General features: G+C 41.5%; 1 protein-coding gene across 13 annotated transcripts in view; it reads right to left on the minus strand.

Moving 5' to 3' along the window:
* Positions 1 to 13,258, minus strand: part of PLEKHA5 (pleckstrin homology domain containing A5) — a 242,278-nt gene extending 229,020 nt beyond the window's left edge. For 6 of the 13 annotated variants that reach the window (XM_045073128.1, XM_045073127.1, XM_045073130.1 and 3 more), the window contains exons 1-3: positions 13,007 to 13,244; positions 12,778 to 12,857; positions 10,416 to 10,473 (exon numbers count right to left, since the gene is read on the minus strand). In XM_045073128.1, coding sequence (XP_044929063.1) covers positions 10,416 to 10,473; positions 12,778 to 12,857; positions 13,007 to 13,098 — 230 coding nt within the window. In that variant the 5' untranslated portion in view covers positions 13,099 to 13,244. Of the gene's footprint in view, positions 1 to 10,415; positions 10,474 to 12,777; positions 12,858 to 13,006 lie in introns of all 13 variants that reach the window. The other 7 variants (XM_045073131.1, XM_045073133.1, XM_045073132.1 and 4 more) reach the window with 5 other exon arrangements.
* Positions 13,259 to 15,424: the final 2,166 nt, after the last annotated feature.

A 15,424-nucleotide genomic window follows, 5' to 3' on the forward strand; every position in this document is an offset into this window, starting at 1 on the left:
ATCAATGATCTGCAATGACCATACCTACTGCAGTCACAGGCTTGTCTAGTCCTCTCTCACACTTTTGATTTTGGTTTTGGTTTGTGACTTGCTTTGACCAACAGGACATGAGCAAGCACGATGTACGCAAATGTTTCTAAGTGCTTGAACATGAGGGCTTGTCCTCTTGAAAAGATCCCCTTTAGAAACCAGCTGCCATGAAGCACCTGGGTGGTTAGGCGGTTAAGGGTCCAACTCTTGATTCTGGCTCAGGTCATGATCTCATAACAGGTTCCATGCCGAGCATGCTCGCTCGCTCTCTCTCTGCCCCTCCCCTCAGCTCGTGCACACACTCACATGTTCTCATTCTCTCTCTCTCTCAAAATAAAATAAAATAAAATAAAATAAAATAAAATAAGGGCACCTAGGTGGCTCAGTTGTTAAGTGTCTGGCTTGGGCTCTGGTCATGATCCCAGGATCCTGGGATCGAGCCCGGCCTCGGGCTCCCTGCTTAGCAGGAAGACTGCTTCTCCCTCTCCCACTTCCCCTGCTTGTGTTCCCTCTCTCTATGTCTCTGTCAAATAAATAAAATCTTAAAAAACAAAATAAAATAAAATAAGCCAGCCATGTTATAATACTCATATTATAAAGAAATTCTAGATAAACCAGTAAGTGATGAGAGGCCAGGAGGAGAGAGACACTGGATATTCCAGCCACAACCTAATTCCAGCTGAATGTGTCTGCACGTGTGACCTCAGTTATACCACACCAAGAAGAGAAGAATGGTATTGCTGACCCAGTCACCCAGAGGAAGGAGAAACTATAAATCATTACTGTTTTAAGCTACTAAGATTTGGGGTGGTTGGTTATATAGCAAAAAATAACTGGAAAACTAATCCCTGTTCTAAACCATCTGTATCACTAACAACAATCCATGTAGATTCTCTGTCAGTTACCTTTAAATTTCCTCTGTCCAATCAAGTGTGTTAACTGCAGGTGAGGGATAAATGGGGGCACTTCCATACACTCTCACATACTGCAGGAGAGAACATAAATGTGTACAAATCTTCTACAGTGAAACTTGGCAAAATGTTAAGGTACTAAACCTTTTAAAAAGGTCACATTCTTTCCCAATAATTCCAAATCTAGGAATTCTGTAGAGACTGGGTGATTTTTCCCCAATCCCCTTTGCTCACGACAGCCAGTAAGCTTGTTTTTTACTGTGTCTTTTTCTGAATTCAACACTTGCACTCCATTCTCCCAGATCTAGGCCTAACCCATCCTGCTTACCTTTTCAATTACTCCCTCTGCAAGGTATGGCTTAAAGCTTCCCTGATGATCACTGACACTCTCACTTCTTGGAATTCTGCAGATGCTCAGGCTCACTGCCTTCCTGGCTCTGCAAACGTTGCACTATATAAGGGAGAAGGAGCAGACCTCTGATCTTGTCAGTCTTTCACACCCTGGTTTCCTATGGTGAATTGGACCTTTCTCTCTAATCACATGGTTTCGGAGAGGCTTGCCAACGGTAATTTTGGCTGCAGCCAAGGACAGAAAATTACTGAAGACCAGAGGGCCAGTCTTTGCTCCAGGAAATGGGCACGTGATCTAAGGTGGTCAAAGTCCTGTCCAAGATTTTTTTTTTTAATTTGGTAATGGATAAAAAACCTTACCTTTTGGGTTAAAAAAAACTGAAAGGCTATAATTTGGGCCTGAAGCACAATTTTTCTGGCTAAGTGGAAAGAAGCTTTTCAAAGTGAAAAAAGGTAAGAGCTTTAAAGAATTCATTTGTATCACTCCTGGAGTTAATGTGGAAAATAGTTTGCTTTTCCTTATACTATTGGCTTTGGGTCACTGACATTTGCAACAATAAGAATCCTGACTAGATGACAAGTGAAAAGTGGAAAAATGCCCTGGGATGTCCAAATTTGGATAAAGACTTGCTTTTTTTTTTTTTTTTACAATTTGTAACAGATCTTCATTTCGAACATCTAATTGTCTATTATGTGCCGAATGTGGGAAACATAAAGACTATCATGACTTCAAAGAGTTGAGTGCTTCTGAAGTTACTGGCCATGTGGAGAATAATTCCCAAATAGCTGAGAGGCTACTCCTAAGTGACCAAGGAGTTCTCCAACTGGCTCTAAAACTTCCATCATCTGTACCTCCTAAGGACCACTCTGTAGGTCTCTCAGGTTTCTAGGATCCACTGATGTCTGTGTATTAAAGATTTGGTCTACATTCACTTTACCCATACTAGGAGAACAGCATAGACCTCAAGATCTCCCCTGCTCCCTAGAAGCCATATGGGCCTGAACTGTGAAAGTTTCTAAATGGGAATGCCAAGGCTGGGGCAAAATCTAGATTTCAGCTGCCTTCTGAGAGGCATCTCAGGTTCCTGCATTATCTTGGCTTTGTCATGGATCAGGTTTACAATCAGGCCTCTAAGCAGATCCTTTCTGTTTCACCAAGAATCACAAAAAGCAAATGCACAGATGATTTACTAATTCTTGTTGGGATAAATGTCACATGGAGAGAATATCTAAATTTCACAAGGAGGCAAGCACAGACTTAGACTGACTGTCATCATCAAAGTTCAATCAACAAATATTTACTGAGGAACTACTATGAGAGGGCTTAGGCCATAAGACTAAAAATACAGCAGTGAACAAGACTGCTTTTCATGAAACTTACTTACCATATAATCATACAGGTATTTAACAAGCACTGCTTTGATTCTAACATGTACTTTTTAAATATAGGGTTTCTGAAATAAGGATGGAGAGGTTTATTTAATATGGTCGTGGCGCTCTCTTTTCCCCCTGGAAAGCTGCTACTAAATAAATGGTAACTGATAATCACTGGCAGCTTAAAAGAAACATGGTAATTATACAATTCAATATTTAATCATCATCTTGTTAAATGCTAAGAACGAAAAATATAAGGAGAGAATCTGACAGGGACCAGAATTTGCTCTAGAAGGGCTCCGTTAGCTCCCCAAAATTTCCTCATAGCACAGTAGTCAGAATGACCCTTTCAAAGGGTGAAGCCGGATCACGGGCCTCCTCTGCTGAGACCTGCAGGGGCACCCTACTTCCCTAAGTAACTGCCAATTACACCAACCAGAGACATCCCCAAACAACGACCCGTTAACTTCTCTGATTTCAACTTTCTTCCCATACTCATTCCTCATCATTCCTCTCGTGATACACTGAAACCTGTTCCGTTATCTTCTTACAGCATTTGCATATTCATACATATTATAAAAAGTACTTATTTACTAAAGCTTACTTTGATATTCTGTCCCCCACCCGTCCCATTCCACAGAAGGACAGTTTTCTGGTCTATTTTGTTTAGTGATAGATCTCAATCACTAAGGCACACATAGGGGTTCAAAACGTGTCAAGAGAATCAGAATGTATCTGTGAACAACTAATGGGAAGACCCTGCCACTGGGACTGAAATAATCATCAAAACCAGCTGGTGAAGCCTTATTCTCTATTATTTAGTGGAGGATAACTTCCTCCTGCAGTTTTTCTCCTTTTACTCAATTTCCAAACCATACCAATCCCACCCCAAGTCTTCAGATACAGCAGAACTTTCCCTCAGGTTATGGTCCAGTTGCAAGCCCCAGATGCTACTTATTCTTCATTTTTCAGATGATTTTGTACTACTTTGTTCTGATCCACTCTGGGAATTCCACCACTGAACTTTCAGAAGCAGACTTATTCCTCACGTTTGTGAGAAAGTCCTCTTCTAGTAACCCTCATGTTGCACCAAGTCTGCTCACTGTATCTGGTTAAAGCGGCCTGCATACTTCCCAGAGTTTATTACAGTCTACGACTATGTACTTGGTGATTATTTTATTATGGTCTCTCCCACAAAATAACGGTATGCTCCTTAAGAGCAAGGTTCATGTCTGTCCTTCACAAAGCCTATAGCACCTGGCATGCACAAAATACTCTCTAAGAACTTGCTAAATGAATGGGACCAACACAACATTTCTGTACAACATGTATAGTCTAGTTAACTAGGTAACTGAAACAGGATTTTCTAGGGAGAGTGGGTTGTGTTTCTTGTTTGTGAAGAAGAAACAGAAGCTATTGTTGGGGGAGTTCTTTGGAAAGGCCAATTTTAGCCACCTAAAATGCTATGTCCTCTCAACCAGCTCAGAGACTAGCACATGATCAACACTTCCACCCAGAGTTCTCCCCTCCCCCCCACCTACTCCCTTATTCTGGTCAAGGGAACCAATCAATCTTACAGCCTCTCAGTCACAAAGGCTTTGAGTGGTTTTTGACCTCTTTTTCTGTCAACCTCCTAGCTCAGCAAGACTCCTAAAGCCTGTCAACTCCTCTTTAATATCATTGATCAATGGCCTTCCTTTCCATTCCTGCTACTACCAACTTGGTACAACCAACTCTCAGATTACTATAGCAACAGATCTAGCACTGGTCTCCTGGATTCCAGGTTTGCCCCTTTCTAATCCATCCTGCCTATATTAAAACCTTCACTTAACACGATAATGCTATATCCCAAAAAAACTGCAACAGCAAGCTAGAAAAATAAACATCTCAGCCTGACATTCCAAGGCCTGACACAATACAGCTCCAAACAGCATCCCAGTGTTTTCTGTGTTGACATCACTCACCAACACGTAGTTCTCACTAGTAATCACATACATTAAACACCTACCCAGCCTCACCAATTTATCCTACCAGCCATTTATTATCAACCCATCGGAATTCCGTCTATACACTTAAATCTAGCTCAACTCCCACATCTTCCTTTAAGCCTCTCCCGGACCGCCTGGCTTCATTTGACTCTTCCTCCCGGGCTTTCTTGTGACACTCTGACAGACAACTAGGATCTTTTTTTTTACCCCATTAACTCCAATTCACATATACATATATACATGTAACTTTACAAATTACACCGAGCTGTTATAGAAAAGTAAAAAGGTCACGGGAGAGGTACATTCATCAACAAATGCTAAGAAACCCTTTATTTCTCCTGGATAAAGGTGGCTCTACAGGGATGTTTACATCTGCCCAGTCTCCAGGGCCTCCAACTTTCACTCTTCTAACCAATTTCTTTACTTTTCTACTGCTCATTTTGCCCCTTCCTAAATACATACCAGAGCTTTTAGAGTTAAAAAAACTAAAACGGTCTACCACATTGAGGGGAAAAACATATAAGAAATACAAAAGGGTTCTCAAAACCCTTTTTTAAGACCTAGGACCTAGGACTAAGTTCATGTTTCCCCCACCAGCTCCCTTTAAGATTTTATTTATTTATTTGAGAAAGAGAAAGAATGAGAGAGACAGAGAGCATGAAAGAGAGGCAGAGGAAGACACAGACTCCCTGCTGAGCAGGGAGGGGGGATATGGGACTTGATCCTGGGACTCCAGGATCATGACCTGAGCCCAAGGCAGGTGCTTAACCAACTGAGCCACCCAGGCAGACTACCACCTCCCTCTTTTAACATAGTGCCTGTTTTTTCCTTGAAATTCCTTGAAGGTTGAAATCATAGTTCATAGTTGCATTGTACCTAATGAATTACCATAAACTGCTTCACGCATGTAAGAATCATATATTATAATCTAAAACAGTTATGAATATAAACAAGAAATATAATATCCATGAATTGTTCTAAGCATTATACGGCTATCCCCAATTATAATATTAGGGTATTAATGCACCCACCAATTTTAAATATCAAATATATAGTAATACATTCTAAGATTCTTGGTGGCAGTTATGTCATATTCCCTATCTCTGCTCATAGTTCAAAATGTGATTATCTATGAAGAAACAACATATTTTTCTTCACTTGCAATCTTAAATGGCTATGTCAAGCCAGAATTCCCCTCGCTGCAGGTTGGTTTGAAATTCCAAGCACACATTAGATCCGACTATCGCAGATACTGAAAAGAAACTTCATTAGTCAAAAATCAAACACTGCTCTATTTGCATATCCAAGAAAAAGTTCAATTTTCAGAACTTAAAATTTTAGGTCAAGAAAAAAAGCAATATGAAAATATAACCTCACAAAATCTACACACTACTTTTATTACCCTGCGAAGACTTTTTGATTCCCAATTCTGCTGCATGAGACAATGACCTTTAAATAATCAGAACAAAGTTTCTCATTGCTCAGAGAGCACTGTTTTAAGATTTGCTTGTTACTTTAAGTTAACCGTCTTAAAGCTTTGAAGCACAAAGGGATAGTCAATGACACATCCATTTTAAGCTACCATGACCTGTCATTACAGAGTCATTAAACAGTATTTTCAAGGAGTAAGCAGAAAGCTTTGTAACTTTCAAATATATTAAGACTAATCTCTGTATTTCATAAGCTAAATTATTTGGATATTTAAAGCTATACTTCATAAATTATAAAACCCACTGATAATTTTCTGCATTCTTTCTAAAGATAAATATGAATTATTATGAATATGTTAATATGAATTAACATATTGTATCTATGTGTTTTTATACAGACACTATAATTTCTAAACTGGCTAGCTTAAGGTATACAGGAAAAAAGGGTGGCTCAGTGGGTTGAGCCACTGCCTTCGGTTCAGGTCATGATCTCAGGGTCCTGGGATCGAGTCCCGCATTGGGCTCTCTGCTCAGTGGGGAGCCTGCTTCCCTCTCTCTCTCTCTGCCTGCCTCTCTGCCTACTTGTGATCTCTGTCTGTCAAATAAACAAATAAAATCTTTAAAAAAAAAAAAAAGTGTGCCTGGGTGGTTCAGTCGGTTAAGCAGCTGCCTTCGGCTCAGGTCATGATCCTGGAGTCCTGGGATAGAGCCCCCCACATCAGGCTCCTTGCTCAGTAGGGAGGATGCTTCTCCCCTACCTGCCACTCCCCCTGCTTGTGCTTGTTCTCTCTCTCTTTCTCTGTCAAATAAATAAATAAAATCTTTAAAAAAAAAAGTATACAGGAAAAATACTTTTGTCAGAAAAAATTATTTATCTTTATGATAAATAATTTTCAAATATTAACATGTTTTGGACAAATGCATTTAAAGTAAAATATATTCTCTGTATTATATATTCTTTTACCTAATTGTAAACTTTTATTAAGAAACCAATTTCAGGGACGCCTGGGCGGCTCAGTTGGTTAAGCAGCTGCCTTCGGCTCAGGTCATGGTCCCAGCGTCCTGGGATCGAGTCCCACATCGGGCTCCTTGCTCCGCAGGGAGCCTGCTTCTCCCTCTGACTCTGCCTTCCACTCTGTCTGCCTATGCTCGCTCTCGCTCGCTCTCTCTCTGACAAATAAATAAATAAAATCTTTAAAAAAAAAAAAAAGAAACCAATTTCAAAAATTCTATGAACTGATTGTCCAATTCAAATCTATACAACTCTAACTCTGATCAGGTCCTGTGTTGACAAGAGCACTATTAACCGTTCCCACGCAGCTCTCCAGGGAAGGTATGTTACAAAGCACAACACGCAGCAACAGAAAGAAAGCACACACAGCTCTAGTACTACACACTTCATATTCATCTGTGGTTATCTATACAAAGTTTAAAATAGTTGGCACCACAGGAAAGCTATGCATCTTTCCATATTTCCTGTAACATGTCTTCTTGGCCCTTGAGTTCATCATTTTGTAGACTACTACAAATTCCCAAAATATTATAAAATCGAGAGTAATTTAAAAATGGGATGGAATTCAGAACTTGCCATTTCCAGCCAGCCTAATTTAAAGGCATGAAGACTGAGCTCCAAGGTCTTTGAGAAGGTCAAGACACAGCTAACTACTACGACTTACCCCCACTTCAATCCTCTTTCACCTTACCACCACCACAGATTCAATGATCAATACCAAAGTATTATACAAAAATAGTTTTTTGGCAGTGTGCCATTTTGAACCACCACCACTATTTGTTCAGAAGAGAAATAATCTGAGAGCTACATGTACCTTTGGGCACAAAAGTAGAAACTCAAGTTCTTTAGGTTCTTCTTCTTGCTAAGGGAACCTCCCAGGAACACCAGATTAGGAATAGCAGGAGGGTCAACATGTCTTTTATCGATCTATCTTCTCTCCTCCCATGAGAACAAAACCTACCCTGTTCACTGTATCACATCCTTTCTTATAATTTGATCAATAACCTCCTTTCTTCATCTAAGAAAGAACCAATGATGAGAAATACATCCACCAACATTAATCACTTGCCTACTTCAGACTCCTATCCTTTCTTCTCTGAGCATTGTAAATATAGTTCCTGTTCCTGCTGTTTCTCATCTTGCTGTCTTTGCAGCCTGTAAATTCCAAAGGCATGTTTCTGTTGTTTTATTATGTGGTGTGACAATGGAAATAGTAATTCTTCTGACCACTTTCACGTTTAAAATGAGATTCAGACATGGCAATATATGCAAAAGCTCTTGGTAAACTGCAAAATTTAAGACAAAAGTAGTGCCCCTATCATATAAGAATGAAAAAGCATCCCTAATTGCTCATATACAAGTAAGCAAAAAATTTCTAGGAAATTATGACCCACATTAGTATTTAACTAATCTTAAAAGAAATTAGTCTGATACATTCAAAAAGAAAAAAAGTAGCACCTCCCATTCAGCAAATCATACACTTGTCAATAATTTTACTGCAAGAAGTTTAATGAGTGATATATTTCTCTATCATACTCAATTCTACAACAAATTTTACTTTCATAATATAAATTACTACTATTTTCAGACACAATTATTGGCTGACTATTAATATCACGATTAAAACCCAGTAATTTAAAACCGTCATCAGAAATAAAGTAAAATTATTATAGCTTTTGTAATATTGCCCTCATTTTCTTGAGAAACTTACTTGGGCATGACAGTCAAAGAAGATTCTAATTTGTTTAAGTCAACATAAAAGAAAAATCTAATCAAAATGGCTAGTAGAACAAAATTCAGGCTTTCAAAAGGCTCAGTTCTGAAATAAAAAATTTTCAGCCCACACAGAACATTTTCTACCATTGAATAAACGTTCATCTAAGAATGTACACATTCACAGGAATTAAAATATTGCTGAGAATTAGTGTTACTCCTATTCTTATAAGATTAACTAGCCTTAATGTACAGTAAAACTACTGGATAAAAATAAATGAACTCTATAAAAAAAAATTTCTTCAGAAATATCAAGACTACCTCCAAAAAAATGCCCTTTTCCTGACAATACAACTTCACTTTAATACAGAATGAAAATAGCCACTAGGAAAATAACCTGGTGACGCTGCACTTTACTTATGCTTTTATTTTTTAGGCCATCTAATAATGTACAGCACAATCTCCAAATTAAAGATGTAACTGAAAATTATCCAGAGAAGAACCACAGCATGAAATCCTCCATGCCTGGATCTTACTTCTGCCTTCTTTCTATATCAAATGCAATCATTCCTTCTTTCTATAACCAAATGCAATATAAATAGTCTTTGACATTTTACATAAATATCATTCTGAAAAATTTTAAAACTATACAGGTAATTATAATTTAATGCAATTATGGTGTGATCTTAAAAATATCACTTAGTAAAATACTTATTGGGCCCAATGAAATAAAGGTGGCTTTAGCTGGGTATCTGTTATTATTAATAAACTATGGACATCTCAACCAAATCTTTTATTTAAGCATTCTTTTCAAGCTTCAGTTCCTTAAAATTAAAGAAAAAATTTTAAAACAAGCTCTTAAGTTAATAGTTTCTAATTTAAAATGAAGATAAAACCACTTTTATTTTCCCCCTGGGAGGTAAAAAATTTTCCTGCATACTGTTGACCTCAAGCATTGTATTTGTCTCCAAGTACCACCAAGTGAACCCGGAACAGAAATTAATTCAATGTCTTTAGAATTAAAAGTCAGGACTGACTGGTCATCTCTCCTTTGTAAGCTCTAGTGAAAGCCTTTTATTCAATCACAACCAACCATAAAACATCTGTATTTTAAAGACTTAGACATATTTAAATAAACTAAGGCAAATTACAATGCTCCAACAGATGTTTGTGAAATAATTAGTATTTATTTGTTGGTTTTTACTTTCAACTCTGTCATTGTTCATCCAACTGTAACCTAGCTTCACATCACTTTTGCTTCTTATTAACAGCTGTGGTAAATATACATGAACAGAATTCACTTTAAAAGAAAAAAAATATGGTAACATGCTGAAGACCAAATACTGTAATACCCTATCACCTAGGACCAAACATGTAATTGTGACCATCAATGATCTAATTTCCAAATGCATGTATGTCCAGGCAAATAACATAAGAAAACTATGAGTGTTATCTCTTCTCTCAAAATTACAACACTATATAAAGTCAGTATTATTTGATAGACCTTAAAAAATTATGAGCATATCTAGAGATACAACTACTCAACTAAAGATTAATTACAACATTCAAATCAGCAAGAAAAAAAAATCATAATTAAAAAACTCACTTTATATAGTATCTTGCACCTTCAAAAGTATATGCTTCTTCCCAGCCAGTAGGCAAATCTAAAAAATATACATTTTACAGTTAGTATTACTTCAATGGGATAGCAAAATAAGTTTCAATCCATTTTACTTATTCATTTTCATCATCAGCTATTTCCATTTATTATGTAAATTTCTAAAAAAAAAAAAAAAAAGATGTTGAATTGGTAACAAAACTCAGAGTGAACAAAATAGTTTTGGAAAAATGGAGATTCAAATTAAAAGCCACCAGAAAAGAATGAACAATATTAGAGATTATCTTACATGATTATATACTTTAATGATCAGTGAAAAGGAACTACTACTCTCTGGCATCCCAAAAAAAGCAAGGGAAGCCTTCTAATCCTAGGTAAAATACTCATGATGGCTGGCCAAAAAAAGAAAAAAAACCCCAAAAACCCACCAAACCCTGCATTAAAGGCAACACCTGCTTCTTCTTAGGTATAAGTGTGTTTATTTAAGACCATACCTTTCAGCTACATAAATGAATCCATCCAGGAAGTGTCACTGATGAGAAAGAACTTCCCAAGTATTTAATTACCGGACAAGAGTTCTGATATCACATACTCTATACATGTATGTTTCTACAGATTAGTCTTAAATGTGTGAAGTTACAGGTGAATGACTGTCATTGTCTATGTTATACATTGCAAATGACAAATGGCTTCGATTTAAACATAATATCTGAAATGAAAACCAGGGATGTGTGTCTAAAACCACAAAGTCAAAAGCATACCAAACCAGGAAAAAAAACAAAACAAACCAAACGATAATCATGTTTTAAAAATTAATGTGAAATCAAAAAAAGAATAAAATTTCTCTGTAGTGTGAATGTTCTCAAATCTGTGGGGGTAAACAGGATACAAATTCATATCACACATAACCAAAATAAGCATGAAATAATTCCACAAGATGATTAGGCTAAATAATTTAAATACCATATTGTCCTTTGTGAAATAAGTTTATTATCCATAAGGCAAAAAGGCCTTATGAGAGTTGAAATATATATGCAAAACATTTTAAGGTGCATATTGAAGTCAGAGACTGCAGAGGGGAGTTAAGAAATATGACAGTGTATTAGTCAGAAATGTCTTAAAAATGTAACCTCACCATGCTTGCTTTCCCTTTCCTCCTCCACCTTTTTGCAAATTTGGAAATTAGTCACTTCAGTGAACTCCAGAATTTAATAGAGAAGGCAGGCTTGTTCCATATCCTGGCCCCTCTGAGAGAGTCCCAGAATCTCAGAGTTGGAGAGAAAGTATCCCAGAGGGCAGCTCTGAAGGACTGCTGAAGCCAGCCTCCCCTCCGGCCCGAACGGTTCTCGAGCCTCTCCCAGGACGAGACCCAGAGGCCGGCCAGTGAGAGAACACATGTTACATTTCAAAGACAAACAAGTTTCACGAATGTAAACAAAGAGCGCCCAAAGAAAGCCAGACCAGCCGGGAGGCTCCAGTCCACCTTTCTGCAGCTCAGCTCCTGCTCGGCATGGCAACAAGCTGGCCCAGGCTCCGGGGAGATGTGCCTCCCCGCCGACCCTCTCCGACGAGGGCCCAACTGCGAGGCACCCCCTCGCATCCCAACCGCCTGCGGGCGGTCTGTGCAACCTCTGGGCTGCTGCCGGGGACCGAGAGTCTCGCCGACCGGCAGCTGCGGCTGCAAATACGTCCTCGGGCTCCGGCGGCGGCTCCGGCGGCAGGAGAGAGAGCGCTACTGTCACACAGAGGCTCGCAGCACCCCCGAACTCCTCTCCTCCTCCTCCTCAGTCACCTCCCTACAAGTCCCACCTAAGGGGAGGAGGAAGCCGCACGGCTACAAGCAGCTCCGAGGAACAGGGAGGCGATGTGGACACCCTGACCCCGGCGGACGAGGGCCAGGGTCCCGGGCTGCACCGAGGGGAGTGGGCAAGGACTTCCTAAAGGTTGAGAGGGGGTGAGATCGGGCGCGGGGGTGCTGGCGGAAGGACTGAGGAGCAGCCGCGAGAGGAAGCACCCGGGGTCTCGAATTCCCGGGAGAGGGGGGGTCGGCCACCCTGGGGGCGTCGGGGGTCCAGGTAGGGAAGGGGGAGGGGGCCCGGGAGGAGGGCTCCGTTCTCCAAGTGGCGATGAAAGGCGAAGGAGAGAGCAGCGTTCAGACTCCAGAGAAGTCCGGCGGCGGGGCCCCCGCTGCCCCTGTACCTGCGGCCGCCCCCGCCGGCCTCCGCCCCACCGCGCCGCCTCCCGGGGACAGCGGCCGGGGGTAGGTCGCGGGGCGGCGGGCTGCCGGGGCGCTGCCGCCTCCTCCCGGCGGCGCCCAACTCCGCTCGGGCCCGGCCGCGCTCAGCGTTACCTGCGCTCTGCCGCCGGTGCCCGGTAACCACGGCCTCGCCGGTGACGGGGTGCAGCCAGGTGGTGCTCTTCGCCTCCTCGCTGCAGGGATGAGAAAAGGGGCAAACACCGGGCGTGAGAGGGGGCTCCGGGGGAGCCGGAGGGGCTGGAGCGGCGCGCACCCGGCGCCCTCCTCGCCTCCCGCCGGCCTCCCGCACCGCCCGGGCCCCCCGCGCCGCGCCCCTCTTTACTTGATGAAGAAGACTCGGCCGCCCCTGGTGATCCCGTAAGTCCAGGAGCGGGGTAGGGAGCAGATCCACTCCAGGTTCAGATCCGCCGCCATGTCTGATCCCCAGCCGCCGCCGCCGCCTTCTCCTGCCTGCCGCCGCGGCTGCCGAGGGAGGAGGGAGCGAGCGAGCGACGAGCGGAGGGAGCGCGGGGAGCGCGGAGCGAGCGCGGCCGGAGCGCGCCTCCCCGGCCCGGCGCGCCCCCGCGCGCGCCCTACCCCCTCGGGCGGCGCCCGCCCCGCCAGCCCCGCCAGCCCCGCCGCCCCGGCTGGGTCGGGCCCGCGTCGCCGCCCCTCCGCATCCTCCGCGGCCGCCCACCAGCCGCCCCGCGGCGCGCTCGGGGGATGGGCGAGCCAGACCCCTCCCTCACGCCCCTCCCGCGCGGCCCTCACCCCGCCCAACAAAGGTTCCGGGATCGATTGAGGAAAAAAAAAAAAAAAAACCCGCGTCCTGCCCCCAGGGCTTTGCCCGAAGGCTTCCCAGCCTGGAGCGGGAGTCACCGGGAGCGTAATCCCTGCGCCCCAGATTACTCTGTCTTTTAGAACAACAGCAACCCGGCCGCTGGGCGTTGTTTTTTAGAGCTATTGGGTATCAGAGGTTTTTTTCAAAAAAATGTATATCGCTTTAAAATAGAAAACTGTTTTATGAAAGCACACGGAAGGTTTTTCCTGTTTGTGTTTTGTGTGCCAGATATCAAAGGTTTGACTAGTTACCGTGGGCCCATGAAATAGGAGTAGACTCAGACTTGACAAAACAAGTTTACCTCTTCTTAGGCCCCTTACATCATATGATGTTTTATAAAATAAAACCTTGACTTTTTCTATTATTTTTTCTTTAAAGTTTCGCTTATTATCAATCTGAATTTCCCCTGTCTCCTATCTCCTATAAATTACAATGATAGCCCAACTTTATAGTCTTTGCGACAGTGCACATTTTAAAATCCCCACAACAACCCTATAGATTCTATAATTAATCCCCATTTTACAGATGCAAAAAATGGAAGTTTAAAGAAACAATAACTTGCCCAAGGTCACAGTAGTGACAAAGCTTGAATTCAAACTAGCTCTAGTATTTAAAAAGTCTGTTTGTATAGCCACATTGCTGTACTTAATTAAAAAAGTCTTGTTTCCCCTGTACTCCACCCGCTTTTTATTCTTTAAACAAGCAAAGGGCAGAATGCAATGCAACTGAGATCTCCCCGAACACCACCTCCGAGTACTTGCCTCTTCTGTTTGTCTCTGGTCCTCTGCCACACTTGAAATTGCTTATGCATCTTTGCAGCAAAGATGACTCATTAAAGCAGGATACACAGTTCAATAATAATAGTACTACTTGAAATTCCTGTAACACCTTTTCTGACCAGTCTTGGGTGCCTCCTGAAGCTTTATCTCATTCATCTTTCCAGTAGCTGGAAGAAGCAAACCATCTCTTTTAACATTTAAGGTAACTCAGGCACAGAAAGGGTAAATGACCTTGGACAAACCCATATCCAGCAAGTCAGGTGGGGCCTGGATGAGAATGCAGTTTCATTGGACATTTTCTCTCATAGTCTAATTCCCCAAGGCCAGCCTGTCTTTGGTGAAAAGAAGTCTGCAATTACTGCTATAATTTTCCTGTCCATCTGCATACACAGGGAAAAAAAAAAAAGCACATCACTTTAATGTTTTCTCTTTTTGGTTCCATTGCATTCTCCTCTTTCATTTTGCTACTTATTACTTCTTGACATCTTATCTCCTGCCCAGTCTCTGGAAAAAGTGCCTTTTTTTTTTTTAAAGTCAATGAATAACTAGCAGAAAATGTTCCACATTGCCATCAGTTGGTCACTGGTTATTACATAGCAAGAAAATCAAGATCTATTCACTTTATATTGTGCTATCATTAGAAATTTAAAAATCTACAGTGAATCTTTCTAATACCATAGTAACTTCAGAAATCTACTGTTAGTCCAGCTATAGTACTTGAGTTTTTGACTGTGTACCATTAAGAGTTCCTTAGGTTGGCCATGCATTGTATGGAGATTCCTTTTAGCTGTGAATCTTTGATTTTACAAGATTCATTAGTGCAAGGCATACTTCAAAAAGTGATATTCGCTTAATAAAAACATGTGTCTTAGGGGTGCCTGAGTGGCTCAGTCTTTGGCTCAGGTCATGATCTCTGGGTCCTGGGATCAATTCCTGCATGGGGCTTCCTGCTCAGCAGGGAGTCTGTTTCTCACTCTTTCTTCCTCAACCCCTCCCAGCTGCTCATTCTCTCTCTCTCTCTCTTTCTCTCAAATAAATAAATAAATAAAATCTTAAAAAAAAAAAATTAAAATTAAAAAATTTTAAAAATGTGTACCTTAAGGTGCCTCTGTGGGTTTAGTGTCAGTCAGACTCTTGATAT

This window comes from Mustela putorius, unplaced genomic scaffold (genome assembly GCF_011764305.1).
Source record: "Mustela putorius furo isolate JIRA1106 unplaced genomic scaffold, ASM1176430v1.1 tig00537227_pilon_pilon_pilon, whole genome shotgun sequence".
NCBI classification, from domain to species: Eukaryota; Metazoa; Chordata; class Mammalia; order Carnivora; family Mustelidae; genus Mustela; species Mustela putorius.